The sequence below is a fragment of the Oncorhynchus tshawytscha genome, linkage group LG02 (genome assembly GCF_018296145.1).
Source record: "Oncorhynchus tshawytscha isolate Ot180627B linkage group LG02, Otsh_v2.0, whole genome shotgun sequence".
Taxonomy (NCBI): Eukaryota; Metazoa; Chordata; class Actinopteri; order Salmoniformes; family Salmonidae; genus Oncorhynchus; species Oncorhynchus tshawytscha.
In genome coordinates, this window is record NC_056430.1 from 35282975 (window position 1) to 35308361 (window position 25387).

The following is a 25387-nucleotide window of genomic DNA, read 5'->3' on the forward strand; positions in this document are numbered from 1 at the left end:
TTGTCATTGTAGGAGTGGACACATTATTTGCAGAGCGCATAACCTAGGCTACACTTGTGAGAAAAAGGTTTTGGTCAATTTTATTTCCATTTACGTGTTCCATTTACTTGTTTGGAGCACTCCTGTCAATCTTGAGTAAGAACACACACTTGATTACGCATAGAACTAGACCTAGGTTACTTGGCCTGCGCACAAATACCCGGGGCGGCAGGGTAGCCTAGTGGTTAGAGCGTTGGACTAGTAACCGGAAGGTTGCAAGCTAACAAGGTACAAATCTGTCGTTCTGCCCCTGAACTGGCAGTTCAAGAACCTGAACAGGCAGGTTAACAACAATAAGAATTTGTTCTTAACTGACTTGCCTAGTTAAATAAAGGTTATATATATACCTATAAATGTGCCCATTTGGGAATCTGATACTATTTCTGATTGTCTTAACTCATCATCACTCTGGAGCTTCTCAGAGTAATTCTTTCTTCGCCTCAAACAGTACATAAACTAAGTCTGTTGTTACATCCATTGAGAATGACAATATTTCCTGAACGCAGCCTATTCGAAAAATCTTTCCAGCTCTCTCCCTTTTGATAACCACTCAGCATGAAAGGGAGGGGAAAACATCCGGTCGGTGGAAACTTCATAAAATAGGCCTACCTGATTACTTCTTATCCCTTGCGCAAATAGCCTACAGCTGTATCTGTCTGTCCGGAGCTCACTGACTCTGGAAGCTCTGAGGGCCCAGAATATTTTATAGAATGTTGCAAGTTTGCTAGCATGAGCTTTGGGCTGATCAAGTTAATAGTTGATGCAACGTTTCAAGTTCCTTGCAGACAGGCCATGCGTAGCCAATGTGATTTATAGGATATTTATTTTTAATCAGGATATTTTCTACCTGAGGGCTGTAATATTATTATTTGTTGGCTTTATATAGGCTATTTGTACATATTGGCAATGGCAACAGAAGTTACTTTTAGATTTGTATATTTTTCATTTAGATAAGAGGTTTGATTAACCACAACATTGATTTTGTGTGTATTGTTGTGAATTGTTAAGATACTTTGTACTGCACTGTTGGAGCTAGGAACACAAGTATTTCGCTACACCCGCAATAGCATCTGCTAAATATGTGTATGTGACCAATACAATTTGATTTGAGATATGAAGACCTTATTATAAATTAAATGAAACTGTTCCACGAAAATGTGCATATGAAAATCATTACTGGCACGCAGATCAGTAGAAATGTTAGGTTAACTTGGCACTTCAAATGGAAAAGGTTTCCGACCGCTGGTTTAACCTATTACCGGCAACTTCAGGAGCATTGCAGAATATGCTAATGCCAGCGACAGCGGGCAGCAGGAGAAGGAGGGTCGAGAGCAGTTTTTTTTTCTCTCTTCTGGTTAGGCTACAGTATATTGATCTCTGGCTCCCTTTGTGTGTCTTCATTTTTAATCGCAGTGCTTAAAGCATCAGACAAGCTCAGTAGCCTACATATAGTTGAGTTTATACAAACATAGGGTGTGTCTATAAATAGAAAGAAAAAAAAAACGTTTTAACATTTCGACCAATCGATTGGTTGAAAGAACAGACAACTTTCTTTTTTGTTGTTGTCGGGGACAGCTCTACAAGCCTTGGTGTCAGCCTCACCTTCTCCTTCATCTTCTCGATCTTCCTGACGGAGCTGCGTCTCTGGGGCCGGTCCTCGTGGCGCAGCAGGTTGACATTGAGGTCTCCAGACTTACTGAACTGCTTCTCCTCCTGCTTCTCAGCATCCTTCAGCTTGCTCTCAGCGCTGATACTCTCCGTGTGGTACATGTGGTAGGTCTTCATCACCTGGAAGAGCAGCACAGAGGAAGGATGAGGAAGTTGCAACAATAACTGGACATAGGCTTCATATAAGACTTCACAACAGCAGACAGAGCAAGCAAATGGGTGATCTGAGGTGACAGCTAGTTTGAAAAGTTTCATTACAATCTGTGCCCTAACTAACAAAAACCATATTACGTCTTTTGAACCCTTTCCCTTTGAAATAATGACTTGCAGTGAGAATGGGTCTGTTTTATAAAATACTGCATGAGGGTGCTTGTGTTTCATCCATGGTGGCAGGTGCTCACCCAGCGACAAGGACAGGGAACAGGATCACATCAGTATTCTTATCAGGACCACAGCTGGCCATGAATATGCATTACAGGGCCAGGCAAAGCACATGACATCACAGCTCCTTTATCTCACATCCACAGACCAGTCTGCATCCAGAGATCCAACGACTTGATGAGAAACTGCATGATATACGCTCTTCAACTTTTACACATATGGAAACTGTTATTTGCTCCTTTGTTGGCCTAAGCTCAGTGAGCACACACACACACACACTTGATGTTTTCAATGGTGGGCTGATTGAATCAGGGGGCCCAGGGCTGTGTGTGGTAATATAGCTCATCTCATCTGGGCCAGACATGACACATCCACACCCCCTCTCCACCCCCCTTCTCCTCCTGGATCTGGGTTTGTAAATCAGGATAAACTGTTCATCACCCAATGGTTGTTCATTCCATGCCATTTGTGTGGCATAATGACACCATTGTGCTCTCTGCCTTTCCCCTCCCTACTGTGATCTCTCTGCAGTCAGACACTCAATATTCCCTCTTTCACAAATCAAAATAAATAACTGTAATGGATGGGATGTACAGTATAGCCCTTCCACCAAAAACACTGGCAATACAACTTGTCTAATTGAATACTTAGACGCATCTTACGTCTGTTTGTTAAAAGGGCAGTGCACTTAAAAACATGATTTTACATGTTTCAGAATCATACAGGATGGAATAATACTGTGAAATTGTGAAAATGATAATACAATTTTAGTGTACGAGCTGTTTGAAAAGACTGCCTGAAATTTCAGCTAGTTTAGCATAGGTGGAGTTTTGGCCGGCCTGGCGACATCACCACCATATTTGACTCTATGTAAACTGGAAACCACATATCCTGAGGCTGCATTCATTGTAGCTGGGAATTTTAACAAGGCTAATCTGAAAACAAGACTCCCTAAATTCTATCAGCATATCGATTGCGCAACCAGGGCTGGTAAAACCCTGGATCATTGTTATTCTAACTTCCGCGACGCATATAAGGCCCTTCCCCGCCCTCCTTTCGGAAAAGCTGACCATGACTCCATTTTGTTGCTACCAGCCAACAGACAGAAACTAAAACAAGAAGCTTCCGCGCTCAGGTCTGTTCAACGTGGTCCGACCAATCTGATTCCACGTTCCAAGACTGCTTCGATCACGTGGATTGGGATATGTTCCGCATTGCGTCAAACAACAACATTGACGAATACGCTGATTCGGTGAGCGAGTTCATTAGAAAGTGCATCGGCGATGTTATACCCACAGCAACGATTAAAACATTCCCAAACCAGAACCCGTGGATTGACGGCAGCATTTGCGCGAAACTGAAAGCGCGAACCACTGCTTTTAACCAGGGCAACGTGACAGGAAACATGACCGAATACAAACAGTGTAGCTATTCCCTCCGCAAGGCAATCAAACAAGCTAAGCGTCAGTATAGAGACAAAGTAGAGTTGCAATTCAACGGCTCAGACACAAGAGGTATGTGGTAGGGTCTACAGTCAATCACGGATTACAAAAAGAAAACCAGCCCCGTCGCGGACCAGGATGTCTTGCTCCCAAGCAGACAAAATAACTTTTTTGCTCGCTTTGAGGACAATACAGTGCCACTGACACGGCCCGCTACCAAAACCTGCGGAATATCCTTCACTGCAACTGACGTGAGTAAAACATTTAAATGTGTTAACCCTCGCAAGGCTGCAGGCCCACATGGCATCCCCAGCCGCGTCCTCAGCCCATGCACAGACCTGCTGGCTGGTGTGTTTACGGACATATTCAATCAATCCTTATCCCAGTCTGCTGTTCCCACATACTTCAAGAGGGCCACCATTGTTCCTGTTCCCAAGAAAGCGAAGGTAACTGAGCTAAACGACTACCGCCCCATAGCACTCACTTCCGTCATCTTGAAGTGCTTTGAGAGACTAGTCAAGGACCATATCACCTCCACCCGACCTGACACCCTAGACCCACTCCAATTTGCTTACCGCCCCAATAGGTCCACAGACGACGCAATCGCAACCACACTGCCCTAACCCATCTGGACAAGAAGAATACCTATGTGAGAATGCTGTTCATCGACTACAGCTCAGCATTTAACACCATAGTGCCCTCCAAGCTCGTCATTAAGCTCGAGACCCTGGGTCTCGACCCCGCCCTGTGCAACTGGGTACTGGACTTCCTGACGGGCCGCCCCCAGGTGGTGAGGGTAGGTAACAACATCTCCACCCTGCTGATCCTCAACACCGGGGCCCCACAAGGGTGCGTTCTGAGCCCTCTCCTGTACTCTCTGTTCACCCACGGCTGCGTGGCCATGCACGCCTCCAACTCAATCATCAAGTTTGCGGACGACACTACAGTGGTAGGCTTGATTACCAACAACGACGAGACGGCCTACAGGGAGGAGGTGAGGGCCCTCGGAGTGTGGTGTCAGGAAAATAACCTCACACTCAACGTCAACAAAACAAAGGAGATGATTGTGGACTTCAGGAAACAGCAGAGGGAGCAGCCCCCTATCCACATCGACGGGACAGTAGTGGAGAGAGTAGTAAGTTTTAAGTTCCTCGGCGTACACATCACGGACAAACTGAATTTGTCCACCCACACAGACAGCGTTGTGAAGAAGGCGCAGCAGCTGTATCACCGCCTGGTACGGCAACTGCTCCGCCCACAACCGTAAGGCTCTCCAGAGGGTAGTGAGGTCTGCACAACGCATCACCGGGGGCAAACTACCTGCCCTCCAGGACACCTACACCACCCGATGTCACAGGAAGGCCATAAAGATCATCAAGGACAACAACCACCCGAGCCACTGCCTGTTCACCCCGCTATCATCCAGAAGGCAAGGTCAGTACAGGTGCATCAAAGCAGGGACCGAGAGACTGAAAAACAGCAATCTCTCTCAAGGCCATCAGACTGTTAAACAGCCACCACTAACATTGAGTGGCTGCTGCCAACATACTGACTCAACTCCAGCCACTTTAATAATGGAAATTGATCGAAATTGATGGAAAAAATCATATCATCATCATATCACTAGCCACTTTAAACAATGCCACTTAATATAATGTTTACATACATTACTCATCTCATATGTATATGTATATACTGTACTCTATATCATCTACTGCATCTTGCCATATTTATGTAATACATGTATCACTAGCCACTTTAAACTATGCCACTTTTATATGTTTACATACCCTACATTACTCATCTCATATGTATATACTGTACTCAATACCATCTACTGCATCTTGCCTATGTCGTTCTGTACCATCACTCATTCATACATCTTTATGTACATATTCTTTATCCCTTTACACTTGTGTGTATAAGGTAGTAGTTGTGGAATTGTTAGGTTAGATTACTCGTTGGTTATTGCTGCATTGTCGGAACTAGAAGCACAAGCATTTCGCTACACTCGCATTAACATCTGCTAACCATGTGTACGTGACAAATAAAATTTGATTTGATCACCAGGCAGTATAAGTTAATTGACCAATAACAAAAAGAGTTTCAAACCACTGCCAATAAGAGCTAGTTTTCAGGTTACATATCCCTCCCATTAGGCTAAACTAATTAGGTCCCGCTCTCAGACCACTCCCAGACAGTCCTAGCTAAATTATTGTGCTGGCAATGGTGCCTCTTCACAACTGTGTGGGTGTGTGTGGACCATGTTAATTCCTTAGTGATGTGGACACCGAGGAACTTGAAGCTCTTGACCTGTTGATGGTGGCGGATGTGTTGTTGCCTACCCTCACTGTCTGGAGGTGGCCCGTCAGCAAGTCCATCATCCAATTTTAGAGGGAGGCGTTTGGTCCCAGGGTGATGAGCTTGAACTATGGTGTTGAAAGCTGAGCTGTAGTCAGTAAACAGCATTCTTATATAGGTATTCCTTTTGTCCAGGTGGGTATCATCTGTGGATCTGTTGGAGCGGTATGTGAATCGGAGTGGGTCCAGGGTGTCTGGGATGATGGTGTTGATGTGAGTCATGACCAGCCTTTAAAAGCATTTCATGGTTACAGATGCGAGTGCTAGGGGGCGATAGTCATTTAGGCAGGTTACCTTGGCATTCTTGGGCACGGGGACTATGGTGGTCTGCTTGAAACATGTTGGTATTACAGACCGGTTCAGGGATAGGTTGAAAATGTCAGTGAAAACACTTGCCAGCTGGTCAGCACATGCTCTGACTACACATCCTAGTATTCCGTCTGGCCTCGCGGCCTTGTGAATGTTAACCTGTTTAAATGTATTTCTCACATTGGCTATGAAGACCAAAATCACACAGTCGTCTGGAACAGCTGGTGTTCTCATGCATGGTTCAGTGTTGCTTGCCTCGAAGCGAGCACAGAAGGCATTTAGCTGGTCTGGTGGGCTCGCGTTCCTGGGCAGCTCGCGGATGGGTTTAACTTTTTTAATCCATGATAGTTAGCAAGCCCTGCCACATCCGTCAAGTGTCAGAACCGACATAGTAGGATTCGATCTTTGTCCTTTATTGACGCTTTGTCTGTTTGATTGCTAGTTGGAGTTCATAGAGGGATTTATTATAAGATTTCGGATTATTGTCCCACTCCTTGAAATCAGAAGCTCTAGCCTTTAGATCACTGCAGATGTTGCCTGTAGTTTATGGCTTCTGGTTTGGGTATGTACGTACGGTCACTGTGGGGACAACATCATTGATGCAATTATTAATGAAGCTGGTGACTGATGTGGTACACTCCTCAATGTTATCATATGAATCCCGGAACATATTCCAGTCTGTGCTAGCTAAACAGTCCTGTAGCTTAGTATCCGCTATATCGAACCTCTTCCATATTGAGCGCAGTACTGGTACTTCCTGTTTGAGTTTTTGCTTGTAAGCAGAAAGCAGAAGGATAGAGTTATGGTCTGATTTGTCAAAGGGAGGGAGAGAGGGGGCCTTGTACATGTGATTTAAAGTTTTGTCGCCTCTAGTTGCACAGGTGACATGCTGGTAAAAATTGGGTAAAACAGATTTCAGGTTCCCTGCAATAAAGACACCGGCGACGAGAAACCATGCCTCTGGCTGTGCATTTTCTTGTTTGTTTATGGCCCTATACAACTAATTGAGTGCGGTCTAGATGCCTTCATCGAGTTATGATGGTAAATAGACAGCTACAAAAAATATAGATGAAAACTCTTGGTAAATAGTATGGTAACTTGAGACTTCCTTAACATTAGAGATCGCGCACCAGCTTTTGTTAACAAAGAGATACACCCCTCCCCCCTTCATCTTACCCAAGTCTGCCATCCAGTCTTGATTATACATAGAAAAACCTGCGAGATGTATATTATCTATGTTCTCGTTCAGCCACGACTCTGAGAAATATTGAATATTACAGTTTTCCAGGTCCCGTTAATAGGATAGTCTCGAAAAGAGCTCATCCAGTTTGTTCTCTAGTGACTGCATGTTCGCCAATAGAACTGAGTGCAATGGTCGTCTATTTGCTCGTCGACATAATCTCGTCAGGATGATGACTCGCCTGCTTCTTTTTTTCCACCGTCTCCTTTTTCGAGTCCCGGGGATTAGGGCCTGGCCCGGAGTAAGTAGAGCGTCCAGAGCTACTGACTCGTTGAAGTAGATATTTTCATCCAAATCAAGGTTAGTAATGGCTGTTCTGATGTCCAGAATCTGTTTCCAGTCAAAGGAAATTAAAGCATAAAAAAATCACAACATAGCAGACTTGGTCAGGAGCCTGTAAGATGGCTACTATCCGCTGCAGCATCATCTATAAGGTGTCAAGCATGCAAAGCAGCTCTCTCACTGTTCTGTGCTGTCTGTCTGTGGGTTAGACCCACTCTGCTGTCTGTCTGTCTGTGAGGGTTAGACCCACTCTGCTGTCTGTCTGTCTGTCTGTCTGTCTGTCTGTGAGGGTTAGTCTGTCTGTCTGTCTGTCTGTCTGTCTGTCTGTCTGTCTGTCTGTCTGTCTGTCTGTCTGTCTGTCTGTCTGTCTGTCTGTCTGTCTGTCTGTCTGTGAGGGTTAGACCCACTCTGCTGTCTGTCGCTCTGTCTGTCTGACGGTTAGGCCCACTGTTATGTGGTCTGGCCTCAGGAGGTCTTAGCAGCTCATTCAGCAGCCTTGTAAAGTACAGCACAGATGTGTGCAGCGTCTTAAAACGCTTCCTGTGCGTGTAACTCGGCAGCGAGATCCAGTACTATAACTCGATGTTAGACAGACAGAGAGCCTAACATTAAAGTTAGCTTGTTCTCTTACTGTAGTTAATGCTCACTTTGTATAGTATCATCTGACCAGATGGTATGACTCCCTTTAATCTGGAAAAAGAAGGTTATAAGAACATCACAGGGTTAATGGGTTGGTTTTATGTCAACTCACACACACACACAGAATCTCTACTATTTCCAGTTGACTGCTACTGTATGATAGTAAGGTTTCTTAGTCAGAAGAACAGCTTATTTTTATCATCCAGCCAGTCAATGCTTTCATCAACAGAGCTCCACTGCACAAGGCGCTACAAGTCTTAGGAGACAAAAAAAAAAAAACTCACAAAGATCTGAAAGGCAAACACTTCAAAGAAAAAACGCAAAGCAAAAACAAACTCTTGTCTATTCTGGTATATGACAGAGTACACAGTAGAAAGAAGTCACTTCAGTGTTTGGGGAAACTAGGGCTAGCAGTGCTCATCTCCCAAGGCTGGCAACCCATTTCTCCAACAGTGTGAAAAGAAAACAGGGTTTCCAGGCAACTTCGAGCAGCACAACTAAAATACCAACAGCTAAAGACAGAATGTAATTTGCAGGAACATTGAGGTGAGGCAGGGTCTACCTTCTGGGAGGTGTGTGTATGTGGTTACGGTCTTCACTCAAACAAAAGCCTGAGGCTGTTCTGTTTCTGCACTGATGAAAGCTACAATTAACATATTTAATTGTGGAAATACAGACAGACGTGACTTCCACTTAAAGTGAACCGTGGTTGCAGCATTGATCTCAGTGCAAGAGGCATCACTGCAGTCCCTGGTTCGAATCCAGGCTGCATCACATCCGGCCGTGATTGGGAGTCCCATAAGGCGGCGCACAATTGGCCCAGCGTCGTTCGGGTTTGGCCGGGGTAGGCCGTCATTGTAAATAAGAATTTGTTCTTAACTGACTTTCCTAGTTAAATGAAGGTTACATTTAATTATGTGCCACTCTGATATTGGATTCTGTGTTCTATAAGCCTGTGTATTAAAACCAAATTGGTTTCCTACAGTTTGTCAATTGGAAAAATATGAACGTGTTATCTCAAGAGACCTGTTACAGTAAACATGGCCATTATGGCTAACACAATTACCATGACAGTCAGAGGAGCACCCCGGAATGAAACTGGAGAGAGATGGAAAAACCAGACCTGTTGTAAGTCACTGCACTGGGACGGTCTGTATCAGACTGTACTGCCCATCTCAGACCCAGGGTGGAAACAGAGAGCAGAACATCTCCATCATTTCCATAATGTATTGTAACAAACTTACTACCAGGGCGGCGTGCTGCTGCATTCACTAAACAATCAGCCTCTAGTGTGGCAGAGTTTAATAACAAATGAACCAAGAAAACTGCAGCAGGACTTCTTGCTCCTGTACTGTCTGGTTAATTCAAAAAAACTTTACAAATATATATATATATGTTGTTTAAATGGATCAGAGCTGCCAGGTGAATAATTGACTCTGTGATCCAATGAAGAAATTGCTGTTTTTTGCTCTCATTTCTCATTTCAGATTCACTACATATAATTCAAGCCACAGGCATCAAGCCTCATGCCCACAAATCAATAGCTGTCTCAGTAGCACCAGCAGCAGATACTTAAATAATGTTTGAACAATGGCTTCAGCCAAACCCTCTTAAATCTCTAGACCCTGTGTTAGTGAATGTGACATATTCAATCAATCCCTATCCCTGTCTGCTGTCTCCACATGCTTCAAGATGGCCACCATTGTTCCTTTTCCCAAGAAAGCTAAGGTATGACTATCGCCCCGTAGCACTCACTTCTTTCATCGTGAAGTGCTTTGAGAGACTAGTCAAAAATCATATAACTTCCACCCTACCTGACACCCTAGACCCACTCCAATTTGCTTACCTCCCAAATAGGTCCACAGATGACGCAATCGCCATCACACTGTTCACTTCCCTATCCCATCTGGACAAGAGGAATACCTATGTAAGAATGCTGTTCATTGACTACAGCTTATTATTCAACACCATAGTACCCTCCAAACTCATCATTAAGCTTGAGACCCTTGGGCTCGACCCCACACTGTGCAACTGGGTCCTGGACTTTTTGACGGGCCGCCCCCAGGTGGTGAAGGTAGGAAAAAACATCGCCACTCCGTTGATCCTCAACACTGGGGCCCCACAAGCGCATTCTCAGCCCCTTCCTGTACACCGTGTTCACCCACGACTGCGTGGCTATGCACGCCTCCAACTCAATCATCAAGTTTGCAGACAACAGTACAGTGGTAGGCTTGATTACCAACAACGACGAGACGGCCTACAGGGAGGAGGTGAGGGCCCTCGGAGTGTGGTGTCAGGAAAATAACCTCTCACTCAATGTCAGCAAAACAAAAGAGATGATCGTGGACTTCAGGAAACAGCAAAGGGGGCACCCCCCTATCCACATTGACGGGACAGCAGTGGAGAAGGTGTAAAGTTTTAAGTTCCTCGGCGTACACATCACTGACACACTGAAATGGTCCAGGCACACAGACAGTGTGGTGATGAAGGCGCAACAGCGCCTCTTCACTTCAGGTGGCTGAAAAAATGTAGCTTTTCACCGAAAACCCTGACTAACTTTTACAGGTGCACAATAGAGAGCATCCTGTCAGGCTGTATCACCACCTGGTACAGAAACTGCACTGCCCACAACCGCAGGGCTCTCCAGAGGGTGGTGCGGTCTGCACAACGCATCACTGGGGGCAAACAACCTGCCCTCCAGGACACCTACAACACCCAATGTTACAGGAAGGCAAAAAAGATCATCAAGGACAACAACCACCCAAGCCACTACCTGTTCACCCTGCTTCCATCCAGAAGGTGAGGTCAGTACAGGTGCATCAAAGCTGGGACAGGGAGATTGAAAAACAGCTTCTATCTCAAGGCCATCAGACTGTTAAACAGCCACCACTAGTAGAGAGGCGGCTGCCTACCTACAGACTTGATATCATTGGCCACTTTAATAAATGGAACACTAGTTACTTTAATAATGCCACTTTAAGAATTTACATATCTCGCATTACTAATTTCATATGTATAGACACTTCAGTATCCTTCACTATTCTTTACTATCTATTGCATCTTAGCTGCTCTGTCACTGCTCATCCATATATTTTATACTTATATATTCTTATCCCATTCCTTTACAAGATTATGAGTATTAGGTTTTGTTGTGGAATTGTTAGATATTACCTGTTAGATACTGCTGCAATGTCGGATCTAGACGCATAAGCATTTTGCTACACTCGCAATAACATCTGCTAACCATGTGTATGTGACCAATAATATTTGATATGATTTGATTTTAAAGGGATTCACAAGGGATTTCTGCAATTCTACCTCTGGCAAAATGCATTGTTGTTTGCAGTCCATAAGCTCTGTCATCTGATTACCAATGAGCTAAACGCTTCGACTGTTCCCATGTTTTTTAACTGCCATTTTATACAATGAATAAATATAACGACAGCCAAAACCACAATCATCATTATCATCAGTATTTCGAGAAAATGTCACATCTGTGGGTTTCTGATTCTGATTAGTTTGATTTTTGAGATGGGGCAAAAATGAAATAGGGCACCACAGGAGTCAAATGGGGCTTGAAGAAGAGAGGAACAATCATAAAACATGATCATGGCCATTCAATCTGATAGCAGCCCACATGTTTAACCAAGCCATGGCTGGCCCTAGCTGTTGAAGAGCAGGGAGAGGAGCAGAGTAATGATCTGTTTTCTTGTCTGCATCCTGATGCATTTGGACTCCTCTGGCTGTGACCTTGAAATGCACACTGCTGCTGGAGCGAGCCCCCAGGGCGTACCCCGCACAGGGTAGGGTTTAGGACACCAGCCGCTTAAGAGGAAAAACAATCTCTGTCTCATTCATAAACCTGGTGGGGAAAGCCTGGCAGACTCGAGGGAAGATAGAGGTGCTGCTGATGGAGCCGTGAGCTCTAATATCCTTGCCTTTAATGTGTACAGGGGGGTTAGGAAATGTGCAGGGTGAGAGTGGGTCAGTTAGCATAGACTAGAGGCAGTGATTGAACGTGGAGATTTGATTCAGTCAATAAAATATAGTCTGCAGTGGAGAGAATACATGAGTTTGTCAAATGTAACATACCACATTTAGACAGATACTTAAGTGACTTGGTATAAAAACACAGCATTTATCATTATTATTATTATGCAGGTTAAGGCTTCACTTGGTAAATGGTATAAAGAGGTCTGTCTTTGGTCCTTTGGCCCTGATCGTGGTTGATGATCTTTCTCTTCACCTTTAAAAGGAGTTATAACCTCGATTCTAACTCTCTATAACCCCTTTTTACTGTGTCATGGTGGACAGATGGTCCAATCAGAGAGAGATGGCATCTGTGCCAGCCCTGTCCTTTGATAGCCTGTCACTCATGACATCAGATGAATAAGTCATCGAAGTCTGCTCTTCTTGGGGGAGCAAGAGGACAGCTGAAGTTGCCTGGAGCTTCTCCAGACATAGGCACTGTGTCTCCTTCAGTATGAGCTTCACAACGCGACAGGGGGGCAGAAGCACAGTGTCACAGTGTGCCCTTGATTTCTCCCTGGTCACAAAGGAAAGTTTACAGAAGAGTTAATAAAGGCATAGAGAGAAGCCCTAACGGACACATAGATACAGTAGACCCGATGGTTGAGCGAGGGGTGTTTTGCCTTCCTGTTACTGTGGGCCCAGCCATTGGCAGCGGAACAATATTGCAATGTGGAAGTGATTTGAGCTGCAGCCTGCAACTGGCCCACTTGGAGAGAAATGCAACGTTTCATTCCATCATCATAACAATCACCCACCTCCTCCTCCATATCATCCTCTACATCTGAGAATCACACTGCAGTTTGGAGAGAGAGGTAGAGAGAGGGGGAGATAAAAAGAAGAGAGAAGGGAGCGAGAGAGCTAGAGAAAGAGGAACGCTAGTCTCATCACATTGCCCTCAGTAGAGGCCTTGATACTGGCTGTGTCTGGATGTAGGGATGCAACAAGAGGAGAGAAGGAATCGATTCTGACAGGGGAAAAGAAGATGGGTTTTGTTGTACTCACAGTGTAGAGTTCGTTGGTCACTTTTACCAGCTCCTCGTGCATCTGAATCCCAATGTCCTTGCTCTGAAAATCAATGGGTTGGAAAGCAGTTAGGGCCAATGCACATCAATCAATCCAGGTGGATAAAGTGCATCAACAAATAGTCAAAATAGTGATGAATATCCTGTAACAACAAACTGACAGGCAATGTTTTTCAGTGTGTTGGTGGTGATGAGAACCTGTCTGGATTGGTTTAAATCTTAACAGCAGTTTAAGAAAGTGCACATACAGTACAGTGACCAACAGCTTAAACATACAGAGCCTTCTGAAAGTTTTCAGACCCCATGATTTTTTCCAAATGTTGTTACATTTAATCTAAATGGATTAAATAAAATAAAAATAAAACTCAGCAATCTTCACACAATACCCCATAATGACGAAGCGAAAACAGGTTTTTAGACATTTTAGCAAATATATATATAAAAGAAATACCTTATTTACATAAGTATTCAGACCCTTTGCTATGAGACTCGAAATTGAGCTCAGGTGCATCCTGTTTCCATTGATTATCCTTGAGATGTTTCTACAACTTGATTGGAGCCCACCTGTGGTAAATTCAATTGATTGGACATGATTTGGAAAGGTACACACCTGTCTATATAAGGTCCTACAGTTAACATGGCATGCATAAGCAAAATCCAAGCCATGAGGTCGAAGGAATTGTCCGTAGAGCTCTGAGACAGGCACAGATCTGGGAAAGGGTACCCAAAATATTTCTGCAGCATTGAATTTCCCCAAGAACACAGTGGTCTCCGTCATTCTTAAATGGATTAGTTTGGAACCACCAAGACTCTTCCTAGAGCTGGCTGTCCCGGCTAAACTGAGCAATTGGCTGAGAAGGGCCTTAGTCAAGGAGGTAACCAAGAACCCGATGGTCACTCTGATAGAGCTCTAGAGTTCCTCTGTGGAGATGGGAAAACCTACCAGAAGGACAACCATCTCTGCAGCATTCCACCAATCAGGGCCTTTAAGGTAGAGTGGCCAGATGAAAACCACTCCTCAGTAAAAAGTACATGACAGCCCACTTGGTGTTTGCCAGAAGGCACTTAAAGACTCTCAGACCATGATAAACAGGGTTCTCTGGTCTGACGAAACCAAAATTGAACTCTTTGGCCTGAATGCCAAGCATTACGTTTGGAGGAAACCTGGTACCATCCCTACGGTGAAGCATGGTGGTGGCAGAATGCTCTGGGGATGTTTTTCAGCGGCAGGGACGGGGAGACTAGTCAGGATCGAGGCAAAGATGAATGGAGCAAAGTACAGTAGAGATCCTTGATAAGAAAAACGGCTCCAGAGCGCTCAGGACCTCCGACTAGGGCGAAGTTTCACCTTCCAACAGGACAAGAACCCTAAGCACACAGCCAAGACAATGCATGAGTGGCTTCGGGACAAGTCTCTCAATGTCCTTGAGTGGCGCAGCCAGAGCCCGGACTTGAACCCGATCAAACATCTCTGGAGAGACCTGAAAATAGCTGTGCAGCAACGCTCCCCATCCAACCTGACAAAGCTTGAGAGGATCTGCAGAGAAGAATGGGAGAAACTCCTCAAATGCAGGTGTGCCAAGCTTGTAGCACTATACTCAAGAAGACTCGAGGCTGTAATGGCTGCCAAAGGTGCTTCAACATAGTACTGAGTAAAGTGTCTGAATACTTATGTTTAATGTAAAATTTCCATTTTTAGTTTTTAATAAATTAGCAAAAATCTCTAAAAACCTGTTTTTGATTTGTCATTATGGGGTATTGTGTGTAGAATTTAAAAAAAAAAATACATTTCAGAATAAGGCTGTAACGTAACAAAATGTGGAAAAAGGCACTGTACGTGTGATGGATGGACAGAGACATACATTACTCTAAAAGAGAGACTGCCAGCCAGACCAGCCAGTGGAACACAATCAACCCCTAGACTAGTGAATGAACTTCCCATCTGGCCTCTCTCCCTCTATGTCTGAAGAGGGCTGGAGTATGTGTGGTTTCATATTCCACCTCACGCTGCCGTTTCCTGTGATTATTACACGTGGGCTATGTTTAGCTACAGATGATGTGCTGCTGACTGTTAAAGCTACTGTTTAGTTGTGGTGCTTGGTGGGTAAATGTCACATCCCTCTCTTTCTGACCTGCCACCTGTGATCTGCACTGAATGCATTGGGACAACACCCTCTAAAATGGCTGAACCATCAACATCAGCATTTATAGTGTTACCACATTACTGGCGTATGTATATGATGTGGTGAAACACACTCATGCAGTTAATGGATGTCTTTGTAAAATGGCAGAGGAGAAGAAGGCTGACCTTCTACGTGTCCCCAACCGATTGTGTTTTTTTGTTTGTTTATTTGCATTGTTTGTGACAATTTTTAAAACTTATTTTGTACATAATGTTGCCACTTCCGTCTCTTACTCACCACGGACTGGCAGAATCCTTTTTTTCCTTTAACGAGTCTGATGAGCCCGACACGAATGATATACTGATTTCTCGGGAACAGGCCCAGATCCCCATGATTTCCGTGAAGAGGAGGCAGAGAAAAAGGCCCCAGAGGGCGGGCTGCCTTCGGAGAATTCATAGGCGATCAAATAAACACCCACCTCCTTCCATTCTGCTAGCAAACATGCAATCTTTGCAGAATAAAATCGATGACCTACGCGGAAGACTAAACTACCTACGGGACTTTCAAAACTGTAATATCTTATGCTTCACGGAATCGTGGCTGAACGACGACACTATCAACATATAGCTGGCTGGTTATCCGCTGTACCGGCAGGATAGAACAGAGGCATCTGGTAAGACAAGGGGCGGCGGACTATGTATTTTTGCAAATAACAGCTGGTGCACGATATCTAAGGAAGTCTCAAGCTATCGTTCGCCTGATGAAGAGTATCTCATGATAAGCTGTAGACCACAAAATCTACCTAGAGAGTTGTATTTTTTTCTGTATTTTTCGTAGCTGTTTACATACCACCACAGACTGGGGCTGGCACAAAGACAGCATTGAATGAGCTGTATTCCGCCATAAACAAACAAGAAAACGCTCACCCAGAGGTGGCGCTCCTAGGAGCCAGGGACTTTAATGCAGGGAAACTTAAATCCGTTTTACCAAATATCTATCAGCATGTAAATGTGCAACAAGAGGGGAAAAAACTCTCGACCACCTTTACTCCACACACAGAGATGCACACAAAGCTCTCTCTTGCCCTCCATTTGGCAAATCTGACCATATTTCTATCCTCCTGATTCCTGCTTACAAGCAAAAATGAAAGCAGGAAGCACCAGTGTTAGATCAATAAAAAAGTGGTCAGATGAAGCAGATGCTAAGCTATAGGACTGTTTTGCTAGCACAGACTGGAATATGTTCCGGGATTCCGCCGATGGCATTGAGGAGTACACCACATCTGTCATTGGCTTCATCAATAAGCTCATTGATGACGTCGTCCCTACAGTGACCATATGTACATACCCCAACCAGAAGCCATGGATTACTAAAGCTAAATTCCCAATCTGGCCATCAAACCATCACGGTCACCTAATAATCCCCAGTTTACAATTGGCTCATTCATCCCCCTCCTCTCCCCTGTAACTATTCCCCAGGTCGTTGCTGCAAATGAGAACGTGTTCTCAGTCAACTTACCTGGTAAAATAACGGATAAATAAAATAAAAAAATTACAGGCAACATCCACACTGAACTAAAGGCTAGAGCTGCCGCTTTCAAGGAGTGGGACTCTAACCCGGAACCCGGAAGCCTCGCTTCGAGGCAAATAACATCGAAACATGCAGAGTACCAGCTGTTCCGCAGCCGATGTCAGTAACACCTTTAAACAGGTCAACACTCTCAAGACCGCAGGGCAAGATGGATTACCAGGATGTGTACTCCGAGCATTGGCAGACCAACGGGCAAGTGTCTTCACTGACATTTACAACCTCTCACTGTCTGAGTATGTAATACCAACATGTTTTAAGCAGACCACAATAGTGCCTGTGCCCAAGAACACTAAGGTAACCTGCCTAAATGACTACTGACCCGTAGCACTCACATCTGTAGCCACAAAGTGCTTTGAAAGGCTGGTCATGGCTCACATCAACATCATTATCCCAGAAACCCTAGATCCACTCCAATTTGCATACCGCCTCAACAGATCCACAGAAGATGCAATCTCTATTGTACCCCACACTGCCCTTTCCCACCTGGACAAAAGGAACACCTACGTGAGAATGCAAATCATTGACTACAGCTCAGTGTTCAACACCACAGTGCCCTCAAAGCTCATCAATAAGCTAAGGATCATGGGACTAAACACCTCCCTCTGCAACTGAATCCTGGACTTTCTGACAGGCCGCACCCAGGTGGTAAGGGTAGGTAACAACACATCTGCTACGCTGATCCTCAACACAGGGGCCCTTCGGGTGCATGCTCAGTCCCCTCCTATATACTCCCTGTTCACTCATGACTGCACGGCTAGGCACGACTCCAACACCATCATTAAGTTTGCCCGATGACATAACAGTGGTAGGCTTGATCACCGACAACAACGAGACATCCTATAGGGAGGAGGTCAGAGACTTGGCCGTGTTGTGCCAGGACAACAACCTCTCCCTCAATGTGACCAGGACAAAGGAGATGATTGTGGACTACAGGAAAAAGAGGACAGAGGACGTCCCCATTCTCATCACCAACAAACTAACATGGTCCAAGCAAACCTATTCCCCCTCAGGAGACTGAAAAGAATTGGCATGGGTCCTCAGATTCTCAAAAGGTTCTACAGCTGCACCATCAACAGCACTGGTCGCATCACTGCCTGGTATGGTAACTGCTCGGCCTCGGATCGCAAGGCACTACAGAGGGTAGTGCGAACGGCCCAGTACATCACTGGGGCAAAGCTTCCTGCCATCCAGGACCTCTATACCAGGCGGTGTCAGAGGAAGGCCCTAAAAATTGTCAAAGACTCCAGCCACCCTAGTCATAGACTGTTCTCTCTGCTACCGCACGGCAAGCAGGACCGGAGCGCCAATTCTAGGCCCAAGAGGTTTCTAAAACAGCTTCTTTCCCCAAGCCATAAGACTCCTGAACATCTATTCAAATGGCCACCCAGACTATTTGCATTGCCCCCCCCCTCCCCCTTTAAACCGCTGCTACTCTTTGTTGTTATCATCTATGCATTGTCACTTTAATAACTCTACCTACATATTACCTCAACTAACCGGTGCCCCTGCACATTGACTCTGTACCGGTACCCCCTGTATATAGTCTCGCTATTGTTATTTAACTGCAGCGCTTTAATTGCTTGTTACTTTTATTTCTTATCCTTATCCATATTTTTTTCAACTGCATTGTTGGTTAGGGCCTCGTCAGTAAGCATTGTACTGTAACCTGTTGTATTCAGCGCATGTTACTAATACAATTTGATTTGATTTTACAATTTGATCAGCCATTTCATCTTTTTCCTGTTGTCAACCAATATCCAGATTGTCATTTTGTCATGTACAGTGTTGTTTTTCAAACGGAGCCTTGAGAAAGAAGCTGTAACTGATGGAAGCTTGACTTGTCAGTGACATTCAGTTTTCCTATCAGCCTTCAAGATGGAGGAGGACTATAAGTAATGTGTTTTACAGAGGACAGAAATACTGCAGCATTTACACCCATCCCACACAACCTATCTAGTGATGACGAGTGTGGGGAACACACCTGGTATTGTGGGAGCTCAGTGAGAGAACGTAATTGCTAGCACGGCGGTACATGCCACAGAAAACAAACTGTTCTTAGATTGAGGCTACAGGGACATGTGAATCCACCCACATCACACATTACTGTGTTTTCGCAGAAAATCAAGTAGGCACAAAGGATATCACACCTTTAATTACTTCACAGAAGTACGACTCTGACTAACCTTTTCAGAAAAGTTTTTCTAGAGCACATACCTTGAGTATTTAATCTCAAACTCTATTTCATTGTTAACAGTATCTTTAATACTACCCACACACACATAAAGGACGTTTCACACTCCCACAGTGTGCCCAAAGCCTCCGCTGTCTAAGACGCCATAATGTTCCAGGCCCTAGCTCTAGGTATACTGAATCTGATATATGGTCCCTATACATCCATGTCTGCTAGGATTTATGGTTCTGCCTGCTATGGTGGCCCTCCCTGGACATAAATCATATGGAGGGTAAAACTGTGGGATCGATAGAGCCAGCAGCACTGCTACACTCTGACTCTACAGCACAGAGCCAAGCACCAGGGCTAATCTCCAAACATGCGCGCACACGAACACAGAGAGAGAGAGAGAGAGAGAGAGAGAGATACAGGTAGATGCAAGTAAGCTTGCCTGAAGGCAGACACACACCCTTTTCATACATGACCACACATCTTTGTATGGGTTATGCCAACCAGGTAGAAGTTCTAACCATCAAAACCAAGCCCTAACATACGCAGGCTGATGAGTCAAAATTGGATTGTGCAATCAATCATGGGGCTCATAGCAACAGGAGGAGGGGCGAGCTGAGATGGAATTTTATGAGCTTTCTTTGATTGGACAATGTTTGTGCATCCCTCTGTGGTCCGCCCTTTAAACTATACTGAGCAAAGATAGCGAGCCAGAGAGAGAGGCAAATTGTTATTTTATTTTACCTTCATCATCAAAACTCCCAAGGAGGACAGGAAATATGTCATGTTAAATCAGATATGAAAGTGCCTTGGCCTGAACATGATAAGTGGGAAGCTCTTTTTGTGAGAAATATGTGAAAGACTCCTGGCAGCTGGTGAATGGCATTTGTATGCATGGGTGGCTCTGATGTCAGACATACTGCAGAGTGAGAATGTACTGCAGAGGCACTGAGGGAGCAGAGCAGAGAGTGGACAAGTAAGAATATGGATGTGTCAAGTCAGATAGCGCTGGCCTAAAACTGCTCTGGCTGTCGAGACAAAAATAATACATTCATGAAATTCTCTCTTATCTCTCTAAAAATAGAGAAAAAATGAACACAGTGGAGCCTGATTGAAATGGTTTGTTCTATTTTTCTTGACCAAATTTTGAACTGTGCACCCCACTGAGATCTTGCAGTTCTCGACTGAGCCATGGCTTGACAGGAGTACTTTAAACACCAATAACTACCTGAAAATTGTACCTAATTACCTGTACATGCGTCAATTACTTCTTTGTTAAACAGATTGTGAGACCTTGATAATGTTCCCACAGATGTGAGAAACCAGACATTACCATACCAGACAGGCAACCTAGACCAGTGGTTCCCAACTATTTTCTGTTACTGTACCACCAATTGCTCTGCCGGAGTACCCCTGAAGTACCCCATTTTACAAGTAGGTCTATGGTCTCATAAGTCTTCTTAAGAACCCCCTGTGGATAGGTCAAGTACCCCCAAGGGTCCTAGTACCGCTGGTTGGGAAGTACTGACCTAGACAATCACAGTGTTTCCCCTAGCATTTTTTTCAACAGTGGTGACAAGTGTAGCGGGGAAACATGCTAGATGTTCCCATAGACTTTCAATCATTGAGTCAGCGACTATAAAAGTATGTCTCAGCAGAAATATATATATTTTTTCAATTACATCATATTTCTTGCAGCGGTGGCAACAATTTAGCAGCGGTTTGCCACTGTTTTGGGATATCCATATACAGTGGGGCAAAAAAAGTATTTAGTCAGCCACCAATTGTGCAAGTTCTCCCACTTAAAAAGATGAGAGAGGCCTGTAATTTTCATTATAGGTACACTTCAACTATGACAGACAAAATGAGAAAAAAAATCCAGAAAATCACATTGTAGGATTTTTTATGAATTTATTTGCAAATTATGGTGGAAAATAAGTATTTGGTCACCTACAAATAAGCAAGATTTCTGGCTCTCACAGACCTGTAAATTCTTCTTTAAGAGGCTTCTCTGTCCTCCACTCGTTACCTGTATTAATGGCACCTGTTTGAAATTGTTATCAGTATAAAAGACACCTGTCCACAACCTCAAACAGTCACACTCCAAACTCCACTATGGCCAAGACCAAAGAGCTTTCAAAGGACACCAGAAACAAAATTGTAGACCTGCACCAGGCTGGGAAGACTGAATCTGCAATAGGTAAGCAGCTTGGTTTGAAGAAATCAACTGTGGGAGCAATTATTAGGAAATGGAAGACATACAAGACCACTGATAATCTCCCTCGATCTGGGGCTCCACGCAAGATCTCACCCCATGGGGTCAAAATGATCACAAGTGAGCAAAAATCCCTGAACCACACGGGGGGACCTAGTGAATGACCTGCAGAGAGCTGGGACCAAAGTAACAAAGCCTACCAACAGTAACACACTACGCCGCCAGGGACTCAAATCCTGCAGTGCCAGACGTGTCCCCCTGCTTAAGCCAGTACATGTCCAGGCCCGTCTGAAGTTTGCTAGAGAGCATTTGGATGATCCAGAAGAAGATTGGGAGAATGTCATATGGTCAGATGAAACCAAAATATAACTTTTTGGTAAAAACTCAACTCGTCGTGTTTGGAGGACAAAGAATGCTGAGTTGCATCCAAAGAACACCAAACATGGGGGTGGAAGAATCATGCTTTGGGGTTGTTTTTCTGCAAAGGGACCAGGACGACTGATCCGTGTAAAGGAAAGAATGAATGGGGCCATGTATCGTGAGATTTTGAGTGAAAACCTCCTTCCATCAGCAAGGGCATTGAAGATGAAACGTGGCTGGTTCTTTCAGCATGACAATGATCCCAAACACACCGCCCGGGCAACGAAGGAGTGGCTTCGTAAGAAGCATTTCAAGGTCCTGGAGTGGCCTAGCCAGTCTCCAGATCTCAACCCCATAGAAACTCTTTGGAGGGAGTTGAAAGTCTGTGTTGCCCAGCAACAGCTCCAAAACATCACTGCTCTAGAGGAGATCTGCATGGAGGAATGGGCCAAAATACCAGCAACAGTGTGTGAAAACCTTGTGAAGACTTACAGAAAACTTTGACCTCTATCATTGCCAAAAAGGGTATATAACAAAGTATTGAGATAAACTTTTGTTATTGACCAAATACTTATTTTCCACCATAATTTGCAAATAAATTCATAAAAAAATTCTACAATGTGATTTTCTGGATTTTATTCTTCTCATTTTGTCTGTCATAGTTGATGTGTACCTATGATGAAAATTACAGGCCTCTCATCTTTTTAAGTGGGAGAACATGCACAATTGGTGGCTGACTAAATACTTTTTTGCCCCACTGTAGTCGAAATAACGTCGGTTTTTTTGCAGACTTTTCTGCTGCTTCTACAGCAGCGGGCAGAGGAGGGGCCGGTGTATATATGTTTGTGAGAAGGAGAGCGAGCCTAAAAAGTAGCCATGATGGTTTGCGCTAGTCATACAAATTTGTAACGTTAGATGCTGGTTCTCTTATCATCCCATGACAGTGCCTGTCTTGACTGCATCAAATCGATGTAGAGAAGATAGAGTTAGCCAGCCAGCTAGCCAGATAGCTAGCTAAGTTAGCCAGCCAGCTAGCCAGATAGCTAGCTAAGTTAGCCACCCAGCTAGCCAGATAGCTAGCTGAGTTAGCCAGCTAGCTAAAATTGAAGCTATAATATGCTGTGCTCCCCATCCTTGTGAACATATTACACCATGATTCAGAACAACAGCCTTCATGTTGGTTGTTCATTGTAGCCCACTCCTTCTCATTTAGCGAACCTTTAATTCTGTAATTTTTATTACATTTTGTATTGATTAGAAATGTCTCACTTCACTTTCTAGACATGGAACCTCTGACTGTAGAGCAGATTCGATTGGCTGACAAAATCTACCAGACTCTGAGGCTACTAAACCTCCAACAGAGAACACCTAACTGAGGAGAGAAATACTGCAACAAAGACCTGTGTATATTTCCCAGAACAGATCCTGTCTAGAAAAGGCACAGAGTTTTCCGTGGTCAGGTCAAAGTTTAGATGACATGGTCAGGAAAAACTCATGCCCTATTTATGCAGTATTAATTTATGACTCTCTGGAGATCAGAAATCTTGGGCAACACCGGGTCTTTCTTTAATCATCGGGGCAGTGTGATCGACTTGTAGCCTATTCAGCTCTCTCCTCCATGCATTTACTTGACAGCTACAAAGCTAGGCAGCATATTTCTTTGACATGTTATCCATTGTCACCGTGAGGCCTGCCAGCAAGGACGTGTAGCTCCATTCATATTACCAGCCAGAGGAAAAGCTACTTGAGGGAACTGTACTAACAGGAGGCTGTGTTGTTCTGTTTTCAGCCCTGACTGGTGCTCCCTAAAGCATGTGTTGCTTGTTTCCCCCATTCACATTCCTGCTGACACACACACACACACACACACACACACTCTCTCAGTAGTGTGTGAATGGAGGCTGGCAGCACGGGTTGGGTCTCACCTCTAGGAAAGCCTGCCAGGTGTAAACAGGGGTCTGGTGTTTGGGTTAGACCTCAGTCATCTCTGCTATGTGCTGACACAGGGCCAGATGCTGCTCACACCAGCAGGGGCCCATGGGTGGTTAGGGGGCCAGGGGGTACCCTGCCCTGCTCTATCTTAACCCTACTGCTGCACTACTACTCCACAGGCCACATGGAACTTATTTATGCCCGACAGAGGTATACAAATCCAATGTGCCGGAATAAGGGTCAGCTGATAATGTAGCTTCTCAAAAAACATCACTGCTTACAGAGTCTCAACCATCAAATCGGTATACTAAAGATGGAATATGGAAAGGATAGAGGAAAATTGGTTTCTTTCACTAATTTCAAAGGCTCAGGTGAAAACTGTTTTGAATGTGGTCGTAACCTTAAGCAAAAGAGCAATGAGATCTGGTGTTATTTGTATATGATTAGGATCTTAGAGAAAGGACAATTGACATCATGCCCATTACTGGTCAGCAAGCGAATGATAAAAGATAGTGCTCATTTGTATCTTCAACTATGAACACATGAGCACAGGTGATAAGGAGAGGAGTAAACAGAGAGAGATAGGCAGACGGACAGAAGGATGACAGACAGACAGACCTTCTTGAAGAGGCGGATGACGTCCTCGCTGATTTGGGCGAGGCGGACGATGACATTGTTGGTGTAGATGTCGTTGAGGGTGGCGTGGTCCCTGCTTTCCCTCCTGGTCTGGTTCAGTACCAGGTACCAGCAGTTCACACTGGACAGCAGGTGCTGGTCTTTCCTGAACACAACACAGAGAGGAGGTGATGTTAGAGTGATCAGCAAAGGGTTACTGTAACATACTGTACATACATGTGGTTGTCTCTGCTTTCATCATTTCAATATTTCTAAGGGCTACTACCTGACTAGCGTGTCTATTCAACAGGCTCAACACATAGGCATATAAACAGACAAAGTTGATGGTCAGAACAAATATCTCTGTCCCACAGCAGAAGTCTTCGACTTCACCCTAATAATTTATTTTGCGCACCAGACGGACTGACAGGTTGATGACTTGCCATTAAGTTAAGCATAGCCCATCCCCGGTGAATATGAGTGAGCAGCCTATATTGCCCAGGGTCGCGCTGGGTAGACAACACACAGGCAACACAACACACACACAGGCATTGTTGGAAAAAACAAATAGGGCTTCTGAGACCAATTCCTGTTCCAAGTAAACAATACAGCTGCTACATGATCCCATTGTTGGCTGACTGCAGAGACTTAATCACACTGACATCACACTACACTCTCGCTTTCTCTGCCTCTCTCTCTCACTTATTCCCCCTCACTTATTCCCACTTTCTCTTTCTCTGTCTCTCTCCATCTAATTCCCTCCTTATATATCTCTGTTCCCTTTCCGCCATCTCTCCCTCCCTCCCTCCCTCCCTCTCCCGCTCTCTTCCCCTCCCTCTACGGCACATGTCAATCTCATTCCATGGAGGGCCGAACTTGACTGATGAATTAAGGTCACTAATTAGTAAAGAACTCCCCTCACCTGGTTGTCTAGGTCTTAATTGAAAGGAAAAAAACA

The 25387-nt window shown here is 44.5% G+C and overlaps 1 protein-coding gene across 2 annotated transcripts in view; it reads right to left on the reverse strand.

Moving 5' to 3' along the window:
- The window catches only part of LOC112217035 (SLIT-ROBO Rho GTPase-activating protein 3), a 123730-nt gene that overhangs the window by 38860 nt on the left and 59483 nt on the right, over positions 1-25387 (reverse strand). For both annotated transcript variants that reach the window (XM_042297342.1, XM_042297337.1), the window contains exons 3-5: positions 24433-24595; positions 13396-13458; positions 1642-1827 (exon numbers count right to left, since the gene is read on the reverse strand). In XM_042297342.1, the coding sequence (XP_042153276.1) occupies positions 1642-1827; positions 13396-13458; positions 24433-24595 (412 nt within the window). The remainder of the gene's footprint in view (positions 1-1641; positions 1828-13395; positions 13459-24432; positions 24596-25387) is intronic.